General features: G+C 47.3%; 1 protein-coding gene and 1 long non-coding RNA gene across 2 annotated transcripts; one reads left to right on the plus strand and one right to left on the minus strand.

Annotated features, from left to right (window-relative positions):
* Nucleotides 1-412: 412 nt before the first annotated feature.
* On the minus strand, nucleotides 413-24489 carry Serp2 (stress-associated endoplasmic reticulum protein family member 2). Its single transcript, NM_001394792.1, has 3 exons — nucleotides 24222-24489; nucleotides 17720-17792; nucleotides 413-847 (listed from the first exon to the last, which is right to left on the minus strand). The coding sequence occupies exons 1-3, from the start codon at nucleotides 24303-24305 to the stop codon at nucleotides 807-809; spliced, it is 198 nt and encodes a 65-aa protein (NP_001381721.1). The 5' UTR covers nucleotides 24306-24489; the 3' UTR covers nucleotides 413-806.
* A 225-nt stretch (nucleotides 24490-24714) lies between these two features.
* Nucleotides 24715-25294, plus strand: LOC120097114 (uncharacterized). The gene is made up of 2 exons (XR_005494361.2): nucleotides 24715-24825; nucleotides 24953-25294. It is a non-coding gene; the product is annotated as an uncharacterized LOC120097114 (long non-coding RNA).
* The last annotated feature ends 312 nt before the right edge of the window (nucleotides 25295-25606 follow it).

The following is a 25606-nucleotide window of genomic DNA, read 5'->3' on the forward strand; positions in this document are numbered from 1 at the left end:
GGGCCGGGTGGTTTTCACCAAGAGGCGTGAGACATCTGGGTCTGTGCTGCCTTTAGGCGGACTACAGAGATAACAGCTAATCAGACCGCACCACACATTATAGGCACCTTTTTTGGACTGAAGAAAGGAACAACAAAACCCAAACAAGAGATAAATACATAACCAAATTCATACATACACAAGTATATATGAACACACCTTTTAAAGAAAATGAGTCAAGTGTGTAACAAAAGTGAGGCCATCAGAGCTGCCTGTAACTGCATTCAGGCAATGATGTGGAGTCAGGGTGGGGACCCAGTAAACCCAGGTCTGGTTTCCCCATTGCCTAACCCACATTTCACCAGCCGGCCCCATCCAGTCCCTCTTCGGCCCCTCTGGTGTTTGTGTTTCGCTCTGTAACTCGAACGTGGTATTAAGGTTGAATGAAGACATTTATTTGTAAAACCAATTCCTGACACAGAAGAGATCGATTGGCAGGATGTAAAGGGGTGGTCGTCGCTCAGAGGGCCACATGCACACCACAGTGAAACCGGGGGAACCAGACAGACAGCGCCACTGCCAGGACCCCCCCACGTGACTTCTGATCAGTCAACAGAAGAGCAGAGTCCTTTCCGCTGGAGGACACAGATGCGCGGAGATGTCCTGTGAGAAGGCAATTTGGTCTGACCTCCACCACAGAGTGGGAGGGAACGGGGGACCGCCTTTCTATCACCCATGGCTTGTTCGCTTCCTATAGACCCGCTGAAGGCCTCAGTGGTTCTTTACCTGCCAGCAGGAGGGCAGCAGCATACAACATCCTGGCCCTCTCACATGCCCATCCTTATGCTCTGTATAATCTGGAAGATTGCTGGAAGAGGAAAGAAAACAGACAGCTCAGAAACCAGACAGCCAATGTTGGATACCCGATCCTCCCAGCAGCCTGCTTCTGCTGACCCTGCCCCTCGCTGGCTGGCTCAGAGCTGATTAGATACTTCCTAGATACGTTAACAAGGGGTCAGTGAATTTCTTTCAGAAAGACAGTCTGGCTCTGGCTGTTGATGGATGCCTCTCGGATTAATAGATAACTTCTGCTAATTCCACCAGGAGCTGCAGCCAGAAATCCCTGAGGCATGGGAGATATCCCTGGCCTCCTTCCCCATCTATGTTCTGGGGCTGCTGGGGAGAGAGATGTGGGCTTTCGTGCAGAATAAGCAGTTCAGTGAGTCTGCCTTTTCAAAATGGCTATGACCTGTAAAACAGCCAGTTCTGAGGGAGGGCAGGCCAGGTGTTCCGAGCACACACAAGGCTGGTCTCTGCTGCCCATGACCCTGAGCAGCGTCCTTGTGACTCTGCAGGCCACCGTCTCTCAGTGTGGGCAAAACTGACGAATAGAAAGTCCCCTCTTTAATTAGCTGAACTGTAGGTATGTGGAGCAGGGTGGGAGCCCCAAGCTCGAAGAGAACTTCTGGACATCTGGTGTATTTGGGGAAAACTGTAACACCTAGCCTGGTTTTGGCTATTGGCCTTTGGGAAAAGGTGTGTGTGTGTGTGTGTGTGTTTCTGTTCTGCTCTTGTTGCTTTTTAAAAACACCTTCCCCGGTGATCAGTGGCTCTTAGAAACAACAGGTACTTGAATATGATTTTTATTTTTTAGAGGGAGGCTGGGCATCATCTCATTTAATCACCATATAAAAGCAGAACATGGAACTGTCAAGACTCTTATTTCCTATTTGCAGAACAACATCCCAGAAAATACCCAGGAAGCTCCACTTCCTAAGGGACTACCAGACAAGGGGCTCTGAGGAACCCCTAGACAAGGAGTCATCTGCGATGCTGATGCTAACGCCTCAGGGCACTAGGCGCTTGGCGGCTCAATAGCTCTTATCCTCTTATCCGGATGCTTGAGACCAAAATGTTGAAGATTTCAAGATTTTTTTTTTTTTATATTTGCATGGCCCGTGAGGTTTTTTAGGAATGGGTTCCAGGCCTCAACATGAAATTCATGTATGTCTCATGTACACCGTAGAGCCTGCAACATTTTTACCAGTTGTGTGCATGAAGCAAAGCTTCATGACCGAGAATTAATGTTCCACGTTTGCCATCATTACAGCATCAAGAAGCTGAGCCTTCGGCTTGGGGATTTAGCTCAGTGGTAGAGCGCTTGCCTAGCAAGCGCAAGGCCCTGGGTTCAGTCCCCACTCCGAAAAAAAAGAAAAAAAAAGAAAAAAAAAAGAAAAAAAAGAAAAAAAAAAAGAAGCTGAGCCTTCAGAGAATTTCAGATCTCAGGATTTGGCAGTAGAGGAATTCACAAGAAGAAATGCCAAAGTAGGGCCTGGGAAATCTCCCTTGGGCGGCTGTGTGTGTGAGTGTGTGTGTGTGAGTGTGTGAGTGTGTGTGTGTGTGTGTGTGTGTGTATGTGTGTGTGTGCACGCGCTGGAGGTAAAGTGTTTCTCTAGCAACACTGAATGGGAAAAGCTGGTCATGACATGAACAGTATCTCATCATGGATACCCAGTGAGCATACACACACGTCACAATGAGAAACAGGTAACAATCCTTTGCTGTGGTCATTGTGAGGGACACAGTGTTGCCCACCTGCTCACTTCCTTCCAGTCTCTTTTCATTTTGTCTCCTGATTGTTGCCATTGGTCACATCCCTGGCATTACGCCTTGTGTGCGGTAACTTTGCTGCTGTGGACTAACCTTAAATGGACTTAGGATTGTATATATACTTAGGACTGTAAAGATAACAACATACACTATTTAATTCTGGCTTTGCTCACAGGTTTTCTTGGCTAATTTTGGGACCTTGGCTGGCTCTGGGTGGGAAAGTTTCTCACCAGAACTTAAACACTTAAAAATAAAAAACAAAAACCAAAAACCCCTGCTGTTTCTGTCTTCCCTAGCAAGCCTGACAAGAGTAGAGATAAAGCAGACAGTGGTCTGACTCAGTAGGAATGGCACGAGAGAGCCAGATACATTAGGAAAAAACCCACATGCGTGTCACGTTCTGGGATGAGAGTCATTGTAATCTTGTCAAGCAAGGCGATTTTACAAAGACCAGAAGGTTATGTTACGATGGAACTGGGTTGAACCTCAGCCTCTGTGAGTGGACAAATAAACTAGGTTATTCCCTCTCCTCAGAAGCAAGCCCCATGCTGTCAAGGGATTAAGCCATACGACATACTAAGGCACCTCACACACCGAAAACACGATGCATGTAGTCATACCTGCCGCTTACCGGAACAGCCTGGGACCAGACATATTTCAGACTCTTTAATTTTAGATTTGAGGTTCATGCATAGGCAAGGAGCTACTACAGGAATGAGAGACGACTGTAGACATGGAATTTATGTACGTTTCCTTCATACCTAGCATACACTTACCGTGACGATTTCTTTGAAAGAAAACTCTGTGTGTGTGTGTGTGTGTGTGTGTGTGTGTATGTGTGTGTATGTGTGTGTGCGTGCGCACGCGTGCGTGCGCCTGCTCATCAGTGTGTGCATCATGTGTGTACTGGTGCCCTTAGAGGCTAGAAAAGGCCATCAGAACCTCGGAACTGGAGCTTCAGGTGGTTGGACCTGATGTGGGTGCTCCATCCCCTGAAGATCATTTTATATAATACTTTTAGTGTGCCCGAATTTTGCCCGTGGCCCATTCATGACATGAGGTCAAATGTAGAACCTCCCACCTGTGGGGGGTCATGTCAGCACTCAGAACCTCTTAGATTTGGGGACGTTTTAGGTTTCTAACTTTCAGATTAGACCCTGAGCCTGTTTTACTATTGCAGCACAGACCACTGCTTGCCCTTGACGCCCATGAAAGCAGCACCCACAGGCTCTGCATCCTGGAAGGGCTCTGGGGAATTGCAGTTCTGAGTTCTACTTTCTCTGTTGGGAAACCACGGATTCCCAGGAACATATATGGTGACCTATGGAAAAGTCTACCTGCCCATAGTTAACACTAAACACGTTACCTCTTCCTTAATTTCACCTGAGGACCCGTAGGCCATAGATCACTGAAGAGGAAATGGGTTATGTCTTAGTCGATCACACCTCATATTAAGCTAATTTGTGACTTTAGAAGTTCTAGGTCAGGATCAGACTATTCAGTTCGTTGTTTTGAGAACTATTAGGCGAAACTGGTAAGCCTCAGAGGAGCCAAGACATATATTAAAACAATTTGTCTATTTGAACATTCTTTGATACTCATATCTGATCCTAACTGAAGCCTTGAGATAGCATGCCAAATATTTATAACTTTTAATTTGTCTACAGAACAGCTCCCTCTTGGAGAAATGACTGAAGTCTATTTTAAGTTCACATCTGAGACGGTGGTGAGATGTTTATTATTCCTCTTGCAGTTGTACTGATGTCTTCAATGAGTTTTCTACATTTTATACCAATTATTTTGCTTGAAATCCCATGTGCTTGCCAACACTGCCCTGCAGAGTGACCCTCACTCTGAATGCTGACTTCCCATGCTGCAAACAGGAAGGGAGCCAGCAGTGAGATCAAAGAGGAGGGGAAGCAGAGAGTCTAGACCCTGACAAGTTAATAACTTAACAGTGGGCGAACAAAGCTGAGAAAACAGCCGGACGGGCTGCAGGAGTGGGGCCGAGTGCAGGCTAGACAGGAGGGAAGAGAGAAGCCAAGAAAGGGTAGTGAGGCGGGCATTCCAGGACAGCCACCAGGTCCTGGGCAGGATACAAGTGGGCTCAGGAAAGTCTCTGCAGGAGCAGGGACTGTCAGCACAAATAGACTCTGCACCTCCTCTTCTGTGTTTGGGATCCTGACCTTCAGAGATCAGAGATCAGTGGTTCTCAACCTTCCTAACGTTGCAACCCTTTAGTACAGTTCCTCATGTTGTAGTGGCCCTCAACCATAAAATTATTTTTTTGTTGCTACTTCATAACTGTAATTTTGCTATGGTTATAAGTAGTAATGTAAACTCGTTTTCCAATGGTCTTAGTCGATCACTGTGAAAGTCGCTGGATTCCCAAAAGGAGTCATGATCCACAAGTTAAGAACCATTGCTTTAGATGCTCACCACTCAAAGTTCTTCCCCTCCCCTCTTTCAACTCAAACTTCAGTGTGTCAGATGTTCTATCTCCCTGCGTGGCTAGTCCTCGCCTCTAGGCAGCTGCTCAAAACCATCTTCTTCAAGCCCTTCCCTTCTATTTCCACCCCACCCCTCACTCTGCCCTCTGCTCCCTCCGTTCTGTATCACTGAGTGTGAAGATCCTCCACCTCCTCTTGACTCACTCCCCTCCTCCCTACCACTGGGTGCTCCCTCCCGAAATGCCTCTCTTTTGTCCTTTGGGATGTCCTGGCCTCTTAGTTTCTTCTTTGTGGCTCTTTCTTCACTTGGAGACTTACAGGGTTGTCTCCCTCCACACACCAAGCTAGCACACTGGAATTCCTTCACGACCTGTGTGATTTGCCTCTCCTTGTTATATTCCTTCTCCTGAGGTGACCCATCCTGGCCCAGAGTTAAGGGCCACTCAGCCGGTGATCACTCACAATGGCATTCTCCGTCCCTAAGCAGCGGATCTCTACTGTCTAGGATCTAGCTTCTGTCGGGCTTTCTCACTTTGTCTTCATGCTGATTAATTAGTGACATCATCTTACATCTTGTATGTAAACCGGGAGCTCTAGTGTTATCTATGACCTTCTGACTGACGATGACCTGTGGACTCTATGTGAGGATCCTGGGATAAATATTCTCTCTACTGCCCCAGACAACCTTCTAGTTCCTGTTGCCACCATCTTTCCTGAGCTCTGCAATGACTTCCAACTGCTCTACTCTGGCCCTTCTTCGATCCCTTTTCTGCGAGGTACTCAGATTTAGCCTTTAAATAGAAGCAGATTGTATGAGGTTACCCCCTATGTAAAGCAAACCAGAAAGGACTTCTTGCTAACTTCTCAATAGGACGTCCACGGCCTGCAGACTCTGGCTCCTACCTGCCTGTCCTGTACAAGATTCCCTTGTACAGGAGCTCTCTTGTGATTTCCCAAACTCCCTGGCTCAGCCACAGGCTTTATCCCAGGTTATTCTGTCTGAAATCTGTGCTTTCTCCTGCCACATGATGACTTAATTGTAAACTCAAAAGATAATTCCTCTGGATAGAATGCCTTTGACACCTTGGAGCAGACAATCTTAAACATGGGCGTCTGACATAATCTCCTAAGAACGTGTTGTAAAGTTCTTTCATGGATGTTAGAAAAATCAAATACCAAAACAAACAATCCTCAAATGGAAAAAAAAAATCCCACCCCGCCCCAGCTAGATCAGCGGATGAACCGAAGAGACAGTTGTTAAGCCTTTCAAAAAGTCATCAACATCGTTGGCCATTAAAGCAGTGCAAACCAAAACTGCTTTGAGAGTCTCTCCCATGCCAGTCAGAATGGCTTTCCTCAAGGAAAAAAAATAAAAACAAAATAAAACAAAACACCACTGACATCAAACGCTGCAAATGCTGGTGAGGATGTGGGGAAGGAAAGAAAGAAAATCTATTCCCTGCTGATGGAAATATAAATTGGTTGAGGGCACATGGAAGCCAACACACTCCCGAGATGCCAACATGTCAACAGTTTCATTATTCATGACAGCTAAGAAATGCCATGAAAGTGCATGAACCCCTGGGGCGTGTTTCGTTGGAAAGAGACAGAAACTGGGTCTCTGCTCCAATAGGAGGCTCAAGGCCTCTTCTACTGTAGAGAAATACTTAATGATAAGAGAGATCGGAGAGTTGCCAGGAAGAGAGCAAAGCCAGTTCAATATCCTTTAGGCAGGTAAGGTAACTATAGAAATCAAACTTCATTTTTTTTATTAAGAAAAAGACGAAGAAAAGATAGTTAAAGAAAGCAAGGGTCCCCTGGCCAACAAGCGTGTCAGGAGACAAGGCAGAGCAAAGCTGACCCAGTACGCTCTTGGAGAGGGAAACACAAAGATATAAGCAAGGTGCCATTTTCCACGGGCTGTTCCAGAGAAGAAAGACTAATGCCAGAGATAGGTTAGGGAAGAAAGATGTCATCAACATAGATGGGGATGCCTACTCAGGGGCACAGGGAAAGAGTGCCACAGGTCACCTTTTGAGAGTCGATGGCTGCTGAGATGTCTCTTCCAGACTGTCCGTCTTGATCCTCTGGGGCTGTCCGGTTCTCATTGCACCTCATGATGGTCTCTGGGGTGACTTTCTCTGGAGCAGTTTCCAGAATGTTCTGGCAGTCTCCAGGAACAGCCAGTATTTATGTGGCCAACCTGCAAACATTGGGGATTTAAGTCTATCCTGGAGCAAGTTTCCAGGAAATAAGGAGGGGAATAGGAACATTGGGGAACCAATGAAAGAGCAACCTGTGGCTGGGGAACCAATGAAAGAGCAGCCTGTGGTTGGGGAACCAATGAAAGAGCAGCCTTGTGACTTGGGAACCAATGAAAGAGCAGCCTTGTGACTTGGGAACCAATGAAAGAGCAGCCTTGTGACTTGGGAACCAATGAAAGAGCAGCCTTGTGACTTGGGAACCAATGAAAGAGCAGCCTTGTGACTTGGGAACCAATGAAAGAGCAGCCTGTGGTTGGGTGCTATCTCTGCTTTTTGAAGCAGATGGTTAGACATCTGGGATATTTAGAAAACAATTCTCTGGCAACAGAATCCAGAGGATGTCCTAACAGGCACTCTATTCAATGTAGTCATATGCAAGGTCTAAAGTTAGCAAACTTTTGCTCCACAGTACTTTTAGGAAAATATTTGAGAGGGAATGTGGGACAACAGAAAGCAGATGGGGTTAAGTCATGAGTCTAGAACACTAACCTTTAGACCATGGAACCAGCTAGGTTTGGGAACTAGCTATCTCAAATTTTTTTTTTAAATCTTTTTATTGAATGTATATGAGTGCAGTCACTGTCTTCAGACACACCAGAAGAGGGCATCAGATCTCATTACAGATGGTTTTGAGCCACCATGTGATTGCTGGGATTTGAACTCAGGACCTCTGTAAGAGCAGTCGGTGCTCTTAACCGCTGAGCCATCTCTCCAGCCCCTCAATTTTTTGATATGAAATTCTGGCTGTTTTTTTTTTCTTCTATGTGTGGCAGTTTTATGGTCTGGGAAGAGGGCTTAGTAGCCTCCTTGTTAGGGGCTGTGTGGTTACGAGAGACAAATGCCCAGAGTCCTCAGGAAGCGGTAAGTGAAACAGTAGGGTGAACAAACCTTGCTCACACGCTGTGGCCTAGATTATAATGAGTTCCTTTTAAAGCAGAGAATAGGTTCCCTCTCTCCCCACATCTCCCTGTTAGAGCAGCTGGTCAAGATGGGGCAGGCAGTTTGGTAGCTCAGAGCTTCCCTACTGCACCATGTATGACAGTACCAGAATGAAGCGGGGTTACTAAACATGTAATTAAGCATTTACAATCTTGGTCGGAGCCTAACTGGAGAGCTGGCAGGCGGGAGGGAGGCCATATGGAGAAGAGCCAGAGGTAGCATTACAGTAAGAAGAAAAATAAAGCCATCACATGCTGTCGCTGAGCTTTTTATCCGGTAAGTGCCAATCCTCAGAAGGGAGGGCTGGGAGTTCAGAACCACTCCACCCTCTTTAACAATTTGAGACGTGAGGTGTAGAGTGAGCGTCAGTAACTTGGACAAGGACACACAGCTGGGAAGTAGGTGGCCCGACCAGGTTTCAACAGAGGCTGGGTTTGGTGTTAGAACTCTTAGTAACTGAGTTTAACTCTGTCCACACAGTGGCTTGTAGCCGACACACTCCAAAAGCAGCCGCAGCAGCCGCAGCAGCAGCAGCCACAGCAGCAGCCACAGCAGCAGCAGCAGCAGCAGCCACAGCAGCAGCAGCAGCAGCAGCAGCCTTTCACAAAAGAGTTTCTTAGCTGTTGCAAAAGGTCTTACTTTGGTGTCTGAGCCTTGGGCTCAAAGACATGTCACCACACTGCTGGTGACCCATGAGCATCACACAGGGAGCACAGGGCAGAAGATGCTAAGGGGAGTTCTTTGTTCTTTCACGTGTTTCTGCCACGTGCATGACTGTCTTTTCCCTCCCCCATATCATCCTGAACATAAAAGGCCAGGGTGTGGCCTCACTGAAAATGCCTATCAGGGCATCCGCTCAAGGTCGGAGGTGGACTATCTGACACTTGAGGCAGGGCACTGGGGAAGGGTTCAGGTCCTGCCGAGAACATGACAGAGAATCACTTCACATCAATTCTAAACGAGCTGTCCCGAAAAAGGACCTGCCTGTGATATGAGATCTCTGTCCCCACCTCTACCTCCTGCAGGCAGAGTCCCTGGAGAGTCCAGGAGAAAAGTGCAGGCAGTCAGTGACAAACAAATGCACTGTCCCTACCCAGAAAAAGGGGAGCTGGCTGTACAGTGACAGATAAACAGAGCAGACTCTGTGCTCAAAGGCTTTACCTCTGTAGTGAAAAGCCAGATCCAATTTACTGTTTGGTGAGGAAAGATGGTTGCCACTTTGTACAGATAGGGAAATCAGATATCTAACAACACAGGGCAACAGCTCCCCCACCATACACACACAGATAAATACATAGACACACACACACACACACACACACACACACAAATATACATAGACCACAGAGATACTTATAAACACATACATATAAAGATACATAGACACAGATATACATGCATACGTACAGATAACATGCAGGCACACACACAGGCACATACACATATGGACGCAAGGACACAGTGGTACACATAATATTCACACACATACACGTGTGCACGCGTATACACAACACGTAGAGACACATATGCAGTCATCTTCCTCAACACACATCCTATCCCTTCCACATACACAGAAACACATCTTACACACATGCACACAGACATAGACACAGGCATACAACACACATGACTATACATTGATTCACAAACACATAGAAACCTAAACATATACATATGCATATATATATATATATATATATATATATATATATATATATATATATAAGACCACATAGCAACATACACATGGACACACAAACACATGTCTGACACAAACCCATGGAAACATAGAAATCCACAAATAGACATAGACCTAAATCTACAATTCAATAATCACATACACATGTAAACACATGGACATAGAAACACATGTATATATAAATATACACATATATAAATCTACATATCTATACATGAACACACAGGCATACAAATACACAAACACACAAACACAGAGTCTATGTGTATTAACACAGGTAGAAACCTACACATTGCCTAACATACACAAACACAGCAACCACACCACCACTTCATTTAACAGTTGCTCTTTAATTTACCAAGCTTTTAGCAGAAGTCCCCAGCCTTCCGTGGAAAAAGGGCTAAAGAACGTGCATCCAGGGTTCTGTTCTCAGAAGTCGTGATTATAAAACACACACTCACTGGAAAGTTATCTACACAGAAGATGGAGGGAATGACAGTCACTAGCTAATCCTATCCCAGCACATTCCCCTTAACGCAGAAGCTCAAGAACGCCCAGCCTTTGGAGACCCTTAAAACTCTCAATGTCTAATCAGGGAGTGAATATTCAGCTCAGACAGAGAGAAGAAATAACATTGAAGTTAGGGATACATAAGGGAGGAATAGCCTGGGAAGGAACGGCGGTGTTGACTGCCATTTAAGAGGTTCTGGCAGAGAAGCAAAGGATGCTGGGGGTTAAATGGCTCCACTGACCCCCGATGCAGTTGGAACAGGATCGATCCAGCTGAGGATGGAACAGGTTACATCTTTGCCACAAAGAGAACACCTCAGTTGCTGCTCTTCGCTACTGTACAGGATCATAGCCGGGGCTCAGGAGAGATAAAGGGCACTGTAAGACCACCGAAGTACGCACATGCTAAGTGTAAATTTAAGTCACTGCCCAGAGAGCTTATTAAGAGAAGAGCAAAAGAAAGCATTTGGATGAGGAGGAAAGTGGCAAACACTGAACAGAGCTGTTCTCTGAATACCATGAGGACTTCAGTCTAGGGATGACAAGAGGTTTTTGGCTCTGGTGATCATAACCACGTACATGGCAGACATCACCAATCGATTGCTACCTACTGTCTAAGGATTTGGGGAGGCGGGGCTAGAAGTATAGCCTAATGTCTGTGTTTTCTCTAAGCATGTGAAGAGGCCCTGGTTCAGTCCACACCATTACAAGGTAAAAACACTAGCCGAAGAGGAAGAGGATGAAGGGAAGGAGGAGGGACCTAGGAATTATAGTCTGGTGCACACATAGTCAGGAGGGAATCTATCAGTGGTCTGGGGAATAGCATCAGGTCTGCAAGTCTTCAAGTCTGCAAAAGGAGCGAGGAGATAGCAGCTGGGATATTTTTGTGACAGTGTCTCTGCAGGGAACAGTCACAGAGTGACATTCTGGAAGATGCTTGTCTCTGAGTCTTGAGATAAAAACAAGCAGTCCTCCAACACTACAAACCATCCTGCAGAGAGGGATGGCTTGGAAACTCAAGATTGACTGTTCCAGGAGATGGCTATCAGTAAAGAGGCCCCATTGACTGAGGGAGGAGAAGATGAGAAGAGGGACAGGGGGACAAAGGGAGGGTACACAACCTCCACAGGACACTTGAATTCCATAGGCTTCAATATGGGTCTGTATCTGAAGAGATTAAGCAGAGAGAAACAAATCCAGCCAGTTCAGCAGGCTCAAGGACTTCCAAACCCCAGCCTAAGAGCAGGTATTTGATAGAGAAATAAGTTTTCCATTTCAGATATAATCTATATAGTATTAATAAAAATAAAGCCAGTTACTAGATTAAACAAAACGTAACAAAGCAAGAAATGGTCCAGAGATGTCCCGGTTGGGCAGCAGCAGTCTCAAAAGAACACACAGGTTCACTGTTTTGAGCCTCATATGGAAAACTACACACAGTGGGAGTGCATGAGCCTTGCTTTAAGGAAAGGAAACACCGTGTGTTTTATGCTCGGCCAGTGTAAAGCCACCATTCTCTGAGGTTGGCCTGCATGGCGATGCTTCCTTTCTCTTACTGGGACCCAGTGTTAGCCCTGAGAACCGCGCTCACACATCCTCGGAAGCAAGAGGCAGGCAGGCATGCTGGCTGATGGTTTTCTGATAGACCAAGAATGGAAAGTTGAGGCTGGGTCTACCAGTTAGACACACAGCATGGGAGAAGGAGAAATGAAGCAAGCCCTCCAGAGCCGGGCTGACATTTTCCATGAGATGCTGGTATTTGGAATGAGTGAGGACAGGTTTGGGCTTGAAATGGGCGAGATTCCTCAGAACCATTCAACATCTGTGGTAGACTGCCCCTCTCCCCTTGAGTCAGAGTCTTACTGGAGACTAGCCTCAAGCTCATGATCTTCCTGCCTCAGCCTCTTGAGTAAGTGCGGAATTACGGGAAAGTACCACCACGCCCAGCCTTTACCTCTATTTTCTCGGGAAGAAAGGCAACGTTGAGAGTACTAACTTGCGCCTTGTCATTCATTCATCTAACTACCTGAGGATGCTCATGGCTGGCTGATTCGTTTCTCTCCTTCTCTCCGAGGGCTCTTACTGGAGTAGAGTAGTCCCTTGCTCGAGGCAGCATTCGCAGTGGAGAAGTTCTGGTTCCGCAGATGCAGCCTCAGCACCTGCGCTCCTCTGGGTAATTCATTATCGGAGGTTCGAGGCAGCTGCCTCGGCCGTTGGTGACTTCAGGCAGCCCCGGGAGGGTCTTCTGCTTCATCTGACTTCTCAGTGTGTCAATAGCATTTCCTTGATGTGGACTGAAGACTCCAGGTGCAGATTCCAGAAAGGGTAAATGCCCCAAGAGAGGACAGCCACAGGAAGGGCCGCCAAAAAGCCATACCAGACTCTCATAGGTTTGTGAACCAGCTTCTCCACATAATGGAGCAAGGGTGATCAGTGAATGACATAGGTTTAAATGCTAGCTCCCTGACACCCCTAATTCTCTCGGAGACCACAGTGAGAAAAAAATAGTAAATGTGTTTCTTACTACTAGCCTGACCTGAATATTTATTTACCACCGGTACTGTGACACTATTTCTAAAAAGGGCACTTCACTCAATCAATCATCACCTAGGAAAGTAGGTTAATAAAATAAGGGAATGGAAGCCGAGAGACGTTCAAAGAACAAGCACGGATGATCAATATCTTCCCTTGTGTGAGTCCTCACCATGTCCTCAGTGTCTCTGTGAAAATGCACAGATTAAGAGGCACTCACTGTAGGAGCTTGAAGACCACAACAAGCTGTCTCCGGAACTGAGTGGGACAAAACTTTTGCTACACCAGGGGTACATGATACTCAAAGAAGAGGCAGGAGATGGAGAAGGGCGGGACAGAGTGACTGCAGGTGTGAGACCCCTTCACCGAGCTCCAGTCCACCTTGCAGGAGCATGGTGGGTAAGAACAGGGTGGGGGCTTTCGCTTGTTCTGCAGTGAGACATGAGGAGAACATTTTCCCCTGCTGGATTTTAGAACTGGAACTTGAGGCCGACACTTCAGGGATGAGGGGGTACAGCATCCTAGTGTCTAGAGGAAGGCTCGTTACTAAAGCAGAGGAACAATACGGGGGCTAGAGTTGGCAAAAATCACATCCTTTCCAATGGAGAGAAGAGAGGGGAGGGGTTTATAGTCCGAGACCCATAAAGGACATAAGGGGGAGAAAGTCAGGAGCAGGAAAGGTTCTGTGAGATGAATGACTAATCCTGCAGCGCTGGCCTTGAGGACAGAGCTGTGTTTTTCATGACATGTTCTGTTTAGAAAGGGCCATGTACAAAGATGGCAAGGTAGTGCAGCAAGGACAAACTGGGAAGAGTGACAGGAGAGCAGTGGCCAGTGTGAGCTGAGGTGTATAAAAACAATGCTACTGCTGTTAAAAGGAGGCGTGTGTGTGTGTGTGAGTGTGTGTGAGTGTGTGTGTGAGTGTGTGTGAGTGTGTGTGTGAGTGTGTGAGTGTGTGTGTGCATGTGTGTGAGTGTGTGTGAGTGTGTGTGAGAGTGTGTGAGTGTGTGAGTGTGTGTGTTTGTGAGTGTATGTGTGTGAGTGTGCGTATGTGTGAGTGTGTGTGTGAGTGTGCATGTGTGTGAGTGTGTGTGAGAGTGTGTGTGAGTGTGTGTGAGTGTGTGAGTTTGTGAGTGTATGTGAGTGAGTGTGTGTGAGTGTGTGAGTGTGTGTGAGTGTGTGTGAGTATGTGTGTGTGAGTGTGTGAGAGTATGTGTGTGTGAGTGTGTGTGAGTGTGTGTGAGTGTGTGTGAGTGTGCAAGTGTGTGTGAGTGTGTGAGTGTATGTGAGTGTGTGTGAGTGTGTGTGAGTGTGTGTGTGAGTGTGCGTGTGTGTGTGAGTGTGAGAGCAGTGGCCAGTGTGAACTGAGGTGTATAAAACAATACTACTGCTGTTAAAAGGAGGCGTGTGTGTGTGTGTGTGTGTGAGTGTGTGAGTGTGTGTGTAAGATGTGTGTACCATTTTTAGTAGTAACTTGAAAAGAGACGAGGCCATTGCTCCGGGGGAAATGGCAGCACATTAAGAGGGGACAGACAAGGTATAGCATGTTGGATTTCATTGCTCACCATTAGGTGCCATACAAACAGTGGCAGGAGGGTTATGCAGCACAGTAGGAAAACATCTAACATGAAGGAGGCCTCGGGATATCTTCAATATCCCCCAAAAGTAGCAAAAAGGTGGGAGGAAATGGGTGGGTGTAGTATGTGGTCTGTTCTCTGAGTCATTATGGTCCATGGCTTTAGGGCCTTCCTCATAGGCCCAGATCCCAGGGACCTGACAAGCTGGGGGTCGGGGGTGGGGGGAAGGGGAGACAAAGCCTGCACAGGCCACAGTGCTGGTCCCTGAGAATGACCAGGCTCTAGGAGAGTCATAGACATGTGGCATTTATGCAAGGGACATAGATTTGGGAAAAAGAGGTCAGACCAGATTGCTCTACTGACTTGCGCCCAGGCAGACTACATTGAAAGGCCTCACTAGAAACTGTGATGCTTAAAGAGAAACATACATTAGCTATGAATCTACCTATCACCTGATCAGGGGTTATCATACGGGGCCTGTGACTGGGCTGGTGGGATGCATATGTGCCTATGGCCATCCCATTCCTCCTTGGGGGTTCACCTTCCTCACTCATTCTGTCTCAATACTTACTCAATTCAACTGCAGGAAGGTCCCTCTCCTCAGCCCTGTGTGCTGGGGAAGGCCTTCTCCACTACTGCTGAGCCACTGTGGTCAATCTGGGGTGCTATGTCCTGGGCTGCCCCAGGCTCCCCTCCTTGCCAACCCCTGCCAATGCCACAAACTCCTAAGGAGTTTGCATTCTAAAACCTGCCAGAGAGCCAGACTGCAAGCCTGCAAGGTGCAGACATTCAAAGTCAAGTCGAAGGAGGCTGGCTTACTGTGGCTTTCTCTGAGTCTCGACCTCTCATGGGTGACTTAAGGTATAACATACGCTCAGAGATCATAACGCTGGGAGAGGATAATTATATTTGAGGCTCAAAGTTCAAAGCCCATCTGTCTATGTACTGGCCATAAACCTTAAGAGCACAGATAACGTCTTAATGTAGGCTGGCATGCTTAAGGTGAAGGTGTATTTTGTTTCATTCTTAGGCAGAACATCAGAGGTGGTGAATTCCGGGTGAATACATCCACACGGGGGGAAGTGCTGTATTAATAGATCAATCTTGTAGAAAGAACATTTATTATATGGATGTATCACCTGTCAATCAAAAGTCCATGGCCTATGGCTTAGGCAGGAAATGGAAGGTGGGGCATCTGGGAGCTCGGGAAAGATGAGATGAGACAGACACGTGGTACTTGAGCACAGGTAACCGGTCACGTGGCAGGACAGAGGCTAGAATAGATGGGTTATTTTAGGTACGATCTAGTCAGAGTAGAGACAAGCTATGTGGCCAAGGTATCTGTAAATATGTTTTGAGTCTGGGTTTGGAGGAAGAACCAGGGCTTAACTACAACACAGTCTCCTGCATTCATGTACAGTGTTTCCACTGATACAGGTTGAGCACGTGTAACACTACTATGCTGAGTAACAAATCATGATGTCAACAACCCTCTTGTGTCCATTTGCAAGCTTGGCCACTGTGGAAAGACAACCAAGAATCATGCAGCTTTACACTGACTCTTGAAAAGTAAACCAGGTATCTGTCTGTAGTATGAGCAGTACCTGACCATCCACCCACACAGCCGCTAGCCACTGGCCCACCTCCACACTTGCTATGTGTCGAGTACTGTGCAGGATCTACAAACTCAGGGGAAAAGAAACACTGCATTCCTGTGGGAGGAGATAGACAGGAAGCCAGGAAATGACGTAGTCTCAAATGATGAGGATCAGAGCAAAGGAAAGGACATGCTGGAGTATGAGGTTCTTTGGGTACCCCCAAAGAGGTGCACGGATGCACTTTGACGCCAGCAGGGGTCTGATATGAAGAAAGACTGGAGGGGGTCTGATGGCTGATAGGACCCCCGCTCAAAAGCATGAGGAGTTAGACTGATAACCAGATCTCGGTGACAGAAGCAGGGTAGTACAATCAAGAGTGGTGGTAATCTGTCAATGCCCGCACTTCCTGTGTACCCCAAAGCTGTCCTCAAACTGATTATCTTCCTGCCTTAGCTACCCAAGTACTGGCATTACAGACGTGCACCATGGCAGCTGGCCAGGAATAGGGTTTTTGCTTCTTTGGGAAGTCAGCACCCCATTCCTTGAAACAGTCGTGGGTTGGATGAATGTATTCAAATCAGTTATGAGGTCACTCATACACCAGGTAACTTTCCCCAGAGAAATCTGACAAGGCTAAGAGTTTTTACTTCTCAAGCAGGTAATTTTCTCTTCTTGAAACATCAAGTTCTCTCTAAAATATTTCAAACACAAGCAATGATATCCCCAAGTGCTTCAGATCTTGTTCCCTCCCCCGCCCCAGAGCTTCTGTAACCTTGGGAAAGCAATCTCTTGAATGTCAAGGAGTCAGTGGTGATGGCCTTCTCTTGATAGTGGAGCAGAGGTGTGTCTTGGTGGACTGCCTGAGCATACACAGGAAGACACAGACTTCTTGCACTCCCTGTCCTCAGAAACACAGAGGTGACAGAGAAGGATGTGGACCCCTGAAGCTATGTCCTACATTTAGATAAAGTAATATCCACTTACCAGAACCGCATACACTTAGCACATGTAACTCAGGAACCCAGGCAAGGCTCCACCAATAGCATTCAACCAGAACTGTATGGTTTTTGTTTTGTTTTGTTTTTGCTCATGTCCCTTGTGCATACAGGTATATGTATTCGCAAGTCTTTTAAGCACAGCTCTCTGAACTTCCAAACCAAAGTATCAAGAGACCTGTATCTATGGCTTAGGTCAAAGGCTGTGTTCTGTTTGAGATTTCTATAGAATGCAGTAAGGCCTAAGGCCTCTCCCTGTCTTTGGAATGTGGACTTATCTTGAGCAGATAAGTATTCTACAAAAACAACTCAAATGACCTCCACAGCATACATAGCACATTTAATTTCCTGTAATCACTTTATGACTATGGTTTGATAGTGTATGAAATCTGTCTCGCCATACTTGGAATAGAAGATAAATCAAAACCCATTAAGATTAAAATTTAAGGCCGCAATGAACTTGAACCCCAAACAGATACTCCTTCGTGTATTTAGGTTGTGACAAAACATGGTTTTTTCTCAAGGACAGTGGAGAACACAGGCTAGAATTCAGTGAGATACCATACCTGAGCCACAGACAACAAAAACAAACAGGGCCAACAGCCATGGCCCAACGGGATATTTCTCTTCTTGTGGCCTCTGTAAGGGAATAGAAAAATTAAGGTTAGGTTCACTGACGCTGGAAATGTTTACAGGGCACTGACAGGTATCGCATGTGCTGAGGATCCTACTGTGTATGGATGGCAGGCCTGGTTGCAACTCTTAGTGGGTCTAGATGGCTGAGTAAAGCCAGTTCTAAAGGACTGGGCTAATAAAACAAGTCATTCATTACTTGATTACTATTAATGAACTGGTGGTCTGAAATGTCGTGGAGGTGGATGAGGTATGTAGTGATTCTAAGGTCTAGTGATGTTGACAAGGAATAACTGTGTCCGTCTGTTGAAAGCAGAGTCCATGCAGTCCATGTATGTTATCTCCAGACCCAGTGCCCAGTGCATGGATTAGTACGACGATGATGGTGATTCCCATTCTGCAGCTGATAACTGGAGGTTCAAAGTTTGCTACTGAGTGAGAGATGGGGTTCAATTCATTACTGAGCGTGGGTGTCTTTCATGACCAGATTCGTCTTTCATTCTTGTGTCCGTGCATTCCCAGAAGGACCAGACATTTCCCCCAAAATATCAGTACATTAAAAATAAAGAAAGTCCTTGTTGCCATGAAAGCATTCTGAGGAGTGGATGATAGAGGAGCAACATATTCTAAGCGAGCTCGGAAGCCTTAAAGATGTTTGCAACTCTGAGAAGTCTGCTCACTGGCAAGCAGGACGGCTGGGTCTGCAAAGCCTGGTATGCCTGATGCTCTTCTCAAAACAAGAGCTCTTGGGGATTGGTTCTAATGCTTTGAATTAACCCTGCCCCCCAAATCGGGAATCTACACACCCAAATGCTAAAGGTCCTTGTCCCCAATTGGTTTTTGACCAATCAATAAAGAGTCAATAGCCAATGGTCGGGCAGATAGACTGAGGCAGGACTTGGGGATTTGCAAGGGCTAGGAACTAGAGAGGAAAAGAGGGAACGCCATGTCTTGGGGGAAACGGATCAGATTTAGAGCTGCAGAAGAAAATACATCCAAAATGTAGGTGAAAAGGGAAAGCTATGGGAAGGGTGGTCCAGAAGGTAACAGGGCAACAAAGATAAAACATAGGTTTAGAAGGTGTTGAACCAGGAGTACTAGAGGGAAATGTATGCTAGCCACGGGGAGGCCCAGCCTTTGAGCTAGTCAAGGCATATTAAAAATTAACTGGCGAGTGAGTGCGTGCATAGGTGTGTCTGTCTTCCAGATTGGTGTGTCGCCAATACGGATAGCTCTTAGGCTGGTGTGAGCATGCAACTTGTCGGGAGCGCACAGCGGTTAGCTTAACTCATGGCTCCACAAGGGTGTAATACGAACATCCCTCTGCCGACACCCTTGGGCCTGCGTGCAGCTGCTCCTAAAGACCAAATAAATGAACGGAACAACCTAGGCTTAGGGAAGGCACCAGAAAAAAAAGCAGTGACTTATCAAACCCAAAGAATCAAGAAAGAACAGGGGCAGGGCACAAAACTGAGGGTGCTTCCTCAATAGCTCGAGCAAAAGATAGGCTGCGCTCAGTCTACCTAAAGAGCGTGCAGAGAGAAGCACACCGGGAGGAGAGACAGTCTGGAAACAATTTCCTAGCAAATCACAAACTCAAGCTGTGGGCTTCGGTGAAAGGCTGCGAACATTTGACTGTATACTCAACGTTATAAAGTGTGGGCTGAGAAACGTTCGTGCCTATGCAGATCTGGCAGCTACACAGTGTTACATTAGTGTTTCAAAAGAACATGATTGGTGCTGTTGCTGCGGAGGAAATACTTTTCTGACATGCTGTGTGGAGTTTTAGTCAAGTTTTGAACAAAACCGTGCAAAGTTTTCCTCGGTGTGCTTTCTGGAAAAGTTCATTGTATTACAACTACAAAAGCAGGCTGTATTTACTGATACCTGCCGTTCTATAGTTAATAATAGTCTTCATTTGCTGGTGGCACAGACTTAGAATCTCAGCAATTAGGTGGCTGAGGTAGTCTGATGGTGAGATTATATAGTAAATTCAAGGCCAGCCTGGGCCACATAGGACAACCCTATTTCATTACACAGCTCAGCGGTAATGCACTTGCCTCACATGCACAAGGCCCTGGTCTTAGTCCCCTGTACTGAAAAAAATAGGAGTTCCTCCTCCTCCTCCTCCTCCCCCTCCTCCTCCTCCTCACCCTTCTCCTCTCCCTCCTCTTCCTCCCCCCTCCTCTCCCTCCTCCTCCTCTTCCTCCCCCTCCTCCTCTCCCTCCTCCTCCTCTTCCTCCTCTTCCTCTTCCCCCTCCTCCTCCCCCTCTTCCTCCTCCCCCTCTTCCTCCTCCCCCTCTTCCTCCTCCCCCTCCTCCTCCTCCCCCTCCTCCCCCTCCAATAGATTAACCTACAATTTTTCAGGTCTCAAATCACCTATTACCATCCTAGTCTTTCGTCTCTACCTTACTCAGGCGTGTCATTTGTATGACCAAGCACATTTTCTTGACTTTTTTTATAGTTTAGAATTATTGACTCCCCAGAGAACACGTTTAATAGCCATCTCTCTACTGTACCGCAGGCCCCACAAGGATTGGCAATGAGTTTCTTTGAGGCGTCAATGTCAAGTGCAGTCTATCACAGACTTAGAGAAAGAAGACAATAAACATTCATTTAAGAATGAATGAGCATGCACGTTTCATTAGAAGTGATTTCGCAGGTCAGGTAAAATGTGAGTCTACAAAGGTTACTGCCTATTTATTTATTTAGACTTTCTTCTAGTCTAGGCTGTCCTTGAACTCGGTGTGTAGCCAAGGATGATCCGACCTTCCTCTTCTCCCCTTTCACCTCCCAAGTGTTGGAATGACTGGTATGCCACACCACTCCCAGCTTTATGTGGTGCTAGGGATCATACTAGGGGACGCCTGCATGCTGTGCAGCAAGTCTACCAACCGAGTGACGAGTGACGTGCTCAGCCGTCCTCATAGCAAGACTTTGTAATTGATGATAATGAGTGGAGCATCCTGGGATTTGACTAGCTAGATATCGAAGTAGAGAGCAATGTGTCAATAGCAGCTTGATTTTGACTGAAGCTTAAAGCCATTCGTTCTTTGGCCTTGACCAGCATGCATCCCAGGGAGTCACAATGTAATAGGTCGTTGCTTTGGACCGGAAAAGAACCAAGTAATTCTTTAAGAATTTCACAATAAGGGGTTGGGGATTTAGCTCAGTGGTAGGGCGCTTGCCTAAGAAGCTCAAGGCCCTGGGTTCAGTCCCCAGCTCCGAAAAAAAGAAAAAAAAATTCACAATAAAAACTTTAGTGTGTCACCAAGATTGGGCTAACCTCATATCAAGTAAACAACAGATTTTAAAGTCACTTGAGCAGAGTGTGACATCTGCCCGTCCCGGCTCTCTTCTAGAACCTTACTGTCCTAGTTTCTCTCAGAAACCAATTGCGTTGCCACTGTTGTAACTCGTGACACAGTATGAAAACATTTGCCTCAGCTCGATTCCCAGCAAATCAAATAAGGGAACCCACGGGTCTCTATATGAATCACTTGGCTACTAAGGATGCCAAGTGGAGTCCTGTATTTTATACCTACAGCCCAAATTATCATCTCATAGCCCGGTGTACATAATACAAAACCCTTTTGGAAGACATTCCCCAGTGAATGGAAATCAGTTGTGGACTTTCAGAGCCCTGGAGCACACGACTGATCATAACGCCAGTACATCCCCTTTAGAGAGTCTTAATTTTTCCTGGAAAGTGCCAATGGGGTGCCAGTACAGCCCACCCGAGCACCATTGTACTGCTGCAAACGACAGAGGAAAAGGTGTCTCTACAGTGATTCACCTCAAACATGAGGGCCCAACATGTGAAGGGTTGTCTTTTTCTCTGATAAAATCCTTGCAGGGCAGCCCAGAATTCTGCAACCTAAATTCCCTTACATTGTGGAGGAATTCCTACTGTCCAACCCTCCCCCTCCCACAACAACCCTTCATTTTCTGTTTCTTACATCAATCTGGGAGGAAAACATTTGTTTACCCAAAAGCCATTAGCTAATCATGAAAGACAAGCATCCGCCACATACAGTGACAGAGGCTGACTTCTGAACAGTGAGCTTGAGTTTTTTCAACTGGAACTTGCAAATCTGTTCCCATTTACTTAAGTCTACACAGGATTAGTTACTAATGTTTGGCCTCAGATGCAGACAAGGGACTGAGGTGCACATTTTACATATCAAAGCACCTTGGCCTCCAGGTCCCGAGGCATCCCTCAGTCTCTTCCTGCCCCCAACCCTGCCAGGCCAGAGGCTGGGCCTGGCTGTCCTTCTCCCAGAGGCTCTTCCTTATATCCAGACATTTTGGTGTTCTCTCTCTCTCCCTCACTTCCTCCCCTTCCCTCTCCCTCTTCCTTATCCCCTCCCTCTCCCTCTCTCCTATTTTGGTCTCCTCTCGGTCTCCCTCTCGTTTTCTTCTCTTCTGCATGCCCCCTTTCTCTCCCCCACCACCCTATGGTGACTTCAGTAGTCTCCTTCCGTGGGGCCAGTGAATTTGACCAAGAGCCGCTTCCCAGTCAACCTGTCTTTAATCTAATCTGGCTTGAATTGGCTCACTTCACTGGCGGAGAAATAACCTAGAAACTTCTATCAAAGTACAACCACATTTGACTTGTAATTAAAACAAGAAGATTCAGGATTTACAGAGAAAAAATTTGTTTTCCTTTTGGATGCTGATCCACTTACAATGTGACTAACCAAACGCCCCCTCAAAACAACTGGAAGCAGTTTATGGGGGCTTGGTTTTGAAGCCTTCCATTACAAATTTAGTCTGGTCAGTTACAGGTCCTCGTAGGCGCCACAGCATTGTTGAGGAGGGCCATCCGTGGTACAGCAGAACCTTTTAAGTGCACTTATACCATACATTAAATGGGATTTAATGTAGCTGGGAAAGTTGTGTTGGATTGCAGATGGCTGGTTACATCCACTACAGAGCCTTTTCCTGTTTTATTTTCTTATTTTGAAGCCAACAATTTTTTTTCTTTGTTTTAGGCCCTCAACATTCTCTCAAGTCTATGGAGGCCAATGGGGAAAACAGCCTTGCAGATAACTCAGTGCTTGAGTCCTTGCCCTGGCCCCCACAGAAGCTGTCAGCTGAGATCATTTTACCTCTGAACTCGGTTTCCTTCACTCATTAGGAAGAACCACGTCTACTTATTTCCACTATGTCAGCAGATGGGTCTGCCACCTTGAGAAGGAAGAAATGAACTGCTAGGAGCATAAAATAATTGCCTTTAATGTCAACTTGGGCAGTGGCGCCCCACCCCCACCCAGTAAAACCTCATGGGGGAAACAGAACCCTGCGAAAAATGTGGTTCCCATTCTATGGTGCCTTGGCATTTTGTCTCCTCTAATCTCAGCTAAATGCTCTAGTTCCCCAAAGAAGGAATTTTAAGGGTTACTTAAGCCTGGAACTGTGTATAAAGCTCTGAGTGGAGTTTGACGTCATGGCTTCTCTGCCACAATTCTGCTTGGTTTAACAAGGATTCCGGTGTGATGACTACATATCCAGCTTTTCCCTCAGTTAATCAAACCAACATAATGTCTTTGCTAAAAGGCATTGCCTCATCAAGTCTGCGTTTCCAGACAAACCCCAAGCTTCGGCTGGACTTCCCCTTAATCTTAGGGGATAATAGATTCCAGGCGCCTTTGCAAACCAGTTCTTCGAATCCGATGCAACCCACTCAAGCCTTGGATGGTTCAAAGTCACAGGCCTGACGTTTTCTGTAACAGACAACCTGGTTTCCTTAAGGAAACCTCTGCACTTACGGTACATAGCTTACTTAAGATTCCAGGGGTAAAGCTTTAATACACAGTCTGGAAGCAAAGAACCCCGGGCAATAAGATGGTCTCTACAGTTACAGCATCATAATGAGCCAGAATCTATAGGGTGAACGATAGGCAGTAACGAAGAGAAAGAGGAGGGTGGAGCGAAATGTAGCTCGGAAACTCACGCCCTACTTTAAATCCTTTCAGTATGTACATACAGGGAGAAGAGACAAAAAAAGGTGGAAAGAAAACCTTAGCATGGGGGTAGGGAGGGTCCAGGGGCGGAGTCTAGAACTGGGGATAAGTGGCATTCTATCATTCGTTCGTTCCCTCATTCATTCATTCATTCATTCATTCATTCATTCATTCACCTACTAGGCTTTTAGCCCAGTTGGTTTCATTGGCCCCTTAAGATGCAGCTTTTAGCCTTTTTCAAGGACGATGGCTCATTCTCTTCTGGAGAGGCTCCACCAACCAGAGCCCTCTCCGCCCATGAGAAAGCAGAGCAGTCTGCGCCCCCAGAGCCCGGCTGGGTCCCCCAGCCTGCGGGACCCCGGAGGAGGGGCTGGGAGGCCTGGCTCGGAGCCCGTGGCCCGCCCGCTCCGCCCCGCTCCGCCCCGCGGGTCCTGCCAGCTCGGCCCGGCCGGCGCCGCCCCCGCCTTACCAAGGTTTTGGCTACGTTTCCCCTCTGGGTGATGTTTTTGCTGTGCTTCTCGTTAGCCATCCGGATCCGCTGTTTGGCCACCATGGCTTGGGCGCTTGGAGATGCTCTCGACTCCCACCTGCAAGGATGGCCGGGATGAGCCGTAGCCGCAAGGCCCCGCGGCTTGCCCGGGCGCTGCAGGTGGCAAGGCGCGGCCGAGCCCCGCACACCCCGCTCCCCGAGCCCCAGCCAGCCGGCTCCAGAGAGAGGCCAGCGCGCGGACGGAAGTAATCTCTCATCTCAGGAAACCCTCTCCGACTTCCTCGCCATCCTTCCGGTCCCCCCAGCTACCTACCCTACGCGGCCACCGAGGCAGGAGGCGGGAAGCGGGAGGCGGGCGCTGCTACAGCGCCGCGCGCCGAGCCAAGGGCACCGTGGCCCAGGGTGTCCGGGTCCTGAGATCGAACGCTGCGGGGCATAGGGTTCGGGCGACCGGGCGTTTGTGCGTGCGTGGGGGGTGGGGACGCAGCCGCACCCAGCCTGGTGACCTCTGACTGTTTCATGACCACCTCGGGCCAGGCAGGGATTGGGGCACTGGTGCTTCAAGCTGAAGGCTAGACCCTAGGTAGTGAGCGCTGAGCCTCAGAAAGCAAATTGAGCCTGACCAGGTTTGGGTAGTACTGTTGGGAAACACCCTGAAGGAACCTGCCCTTTAGGTGTCTGAGGAAACCCCACTTTGGCACTTTCTACAGGGTTGTGCGAAGAGACCCTTTGTGACATAGGAAGAGGAGCCGGAAAGCCTCAGGGTCGAGTTGGACCAGGCCTTCTCACCTTGGTAGTGGTGGGCATCACACTAGTAGATTGACCGCGAAACAACTGAGTGGACCATAAAGGGCGAAGAGATAGTAAGCCTACGGCACAGGAAGATTTTGATGGTCACTACCCATAGCCAAAGTGTTGACCAAGCTTGAACTCCCACCACCAGCACCACCACCACCACCACTGCCTTGGGGCATCTTGGACCTTCTCAGCTACTGTGTGTGGTCTCCCAGACAAGTACTGGGATTTGCTATTCAGTAAAAGGACAAAACCAATGTTTGAATCTCCAGATGCTGACACCAAGCTGTAGCTAGTAAAGGAGGAGCTTAACTGCTCATCTTTCCATAGCAAACAGGCTCCTTGGAGCCCAGGAGGAGGAAAATCTGGGGAAGCGGGAAGAGGTGATCCAGGGTTAGGGCAACACAAAATAACACTACAGAGCGAGGAACGAGAGCTGTGTAGACCAGATATGGCTGAGACATCTCTCATCCTATCTTCCAGCATCCTCCAAACATCTGGAGGCTGTTTCAATGGGCTCTGGTATGGGCAGAATTTATGTGGTAGGAAGCTAGGAAGAGCTCTTTTGA

Source organism: Rattus norvegicus, chromosome 15, assembly GCF_036323735.1.
Source record: "Rattus norvegicus strain BN/NHsdMcwi chromosome 15, GRCr8, whole genome shotgun sequence".
Classification (NCBI taxonomy): Eukaryota; Metazoa; Chordata; class Mammalia; order Rodentia; family Muridae; genus Rattus; species Rattus norvegicus.

Coding starts and splice junctions, on each gene's coding strand:
- Serp2 (NM_001394792.1), bottom strand. CDS start 24,305: ATGGTGGCCAAACAGCGGATCCGGATGGCTAACGAGAAGCACAGCAAA. Junction 17,793..24,221: donor GAAACGTAGCCAAAACCTTG/GTAAGGCGGGGG, acceptor ATTCCCTTACAG/AGGCCACAAGAAGAGAAATA. Junction 848..17,719: donor TTTTGTTGTCTGTGGCTCAG/GTATGGTATCTC, acceptor TTCCTCTTCCAG/CAATCTTCCAGATTATACAG.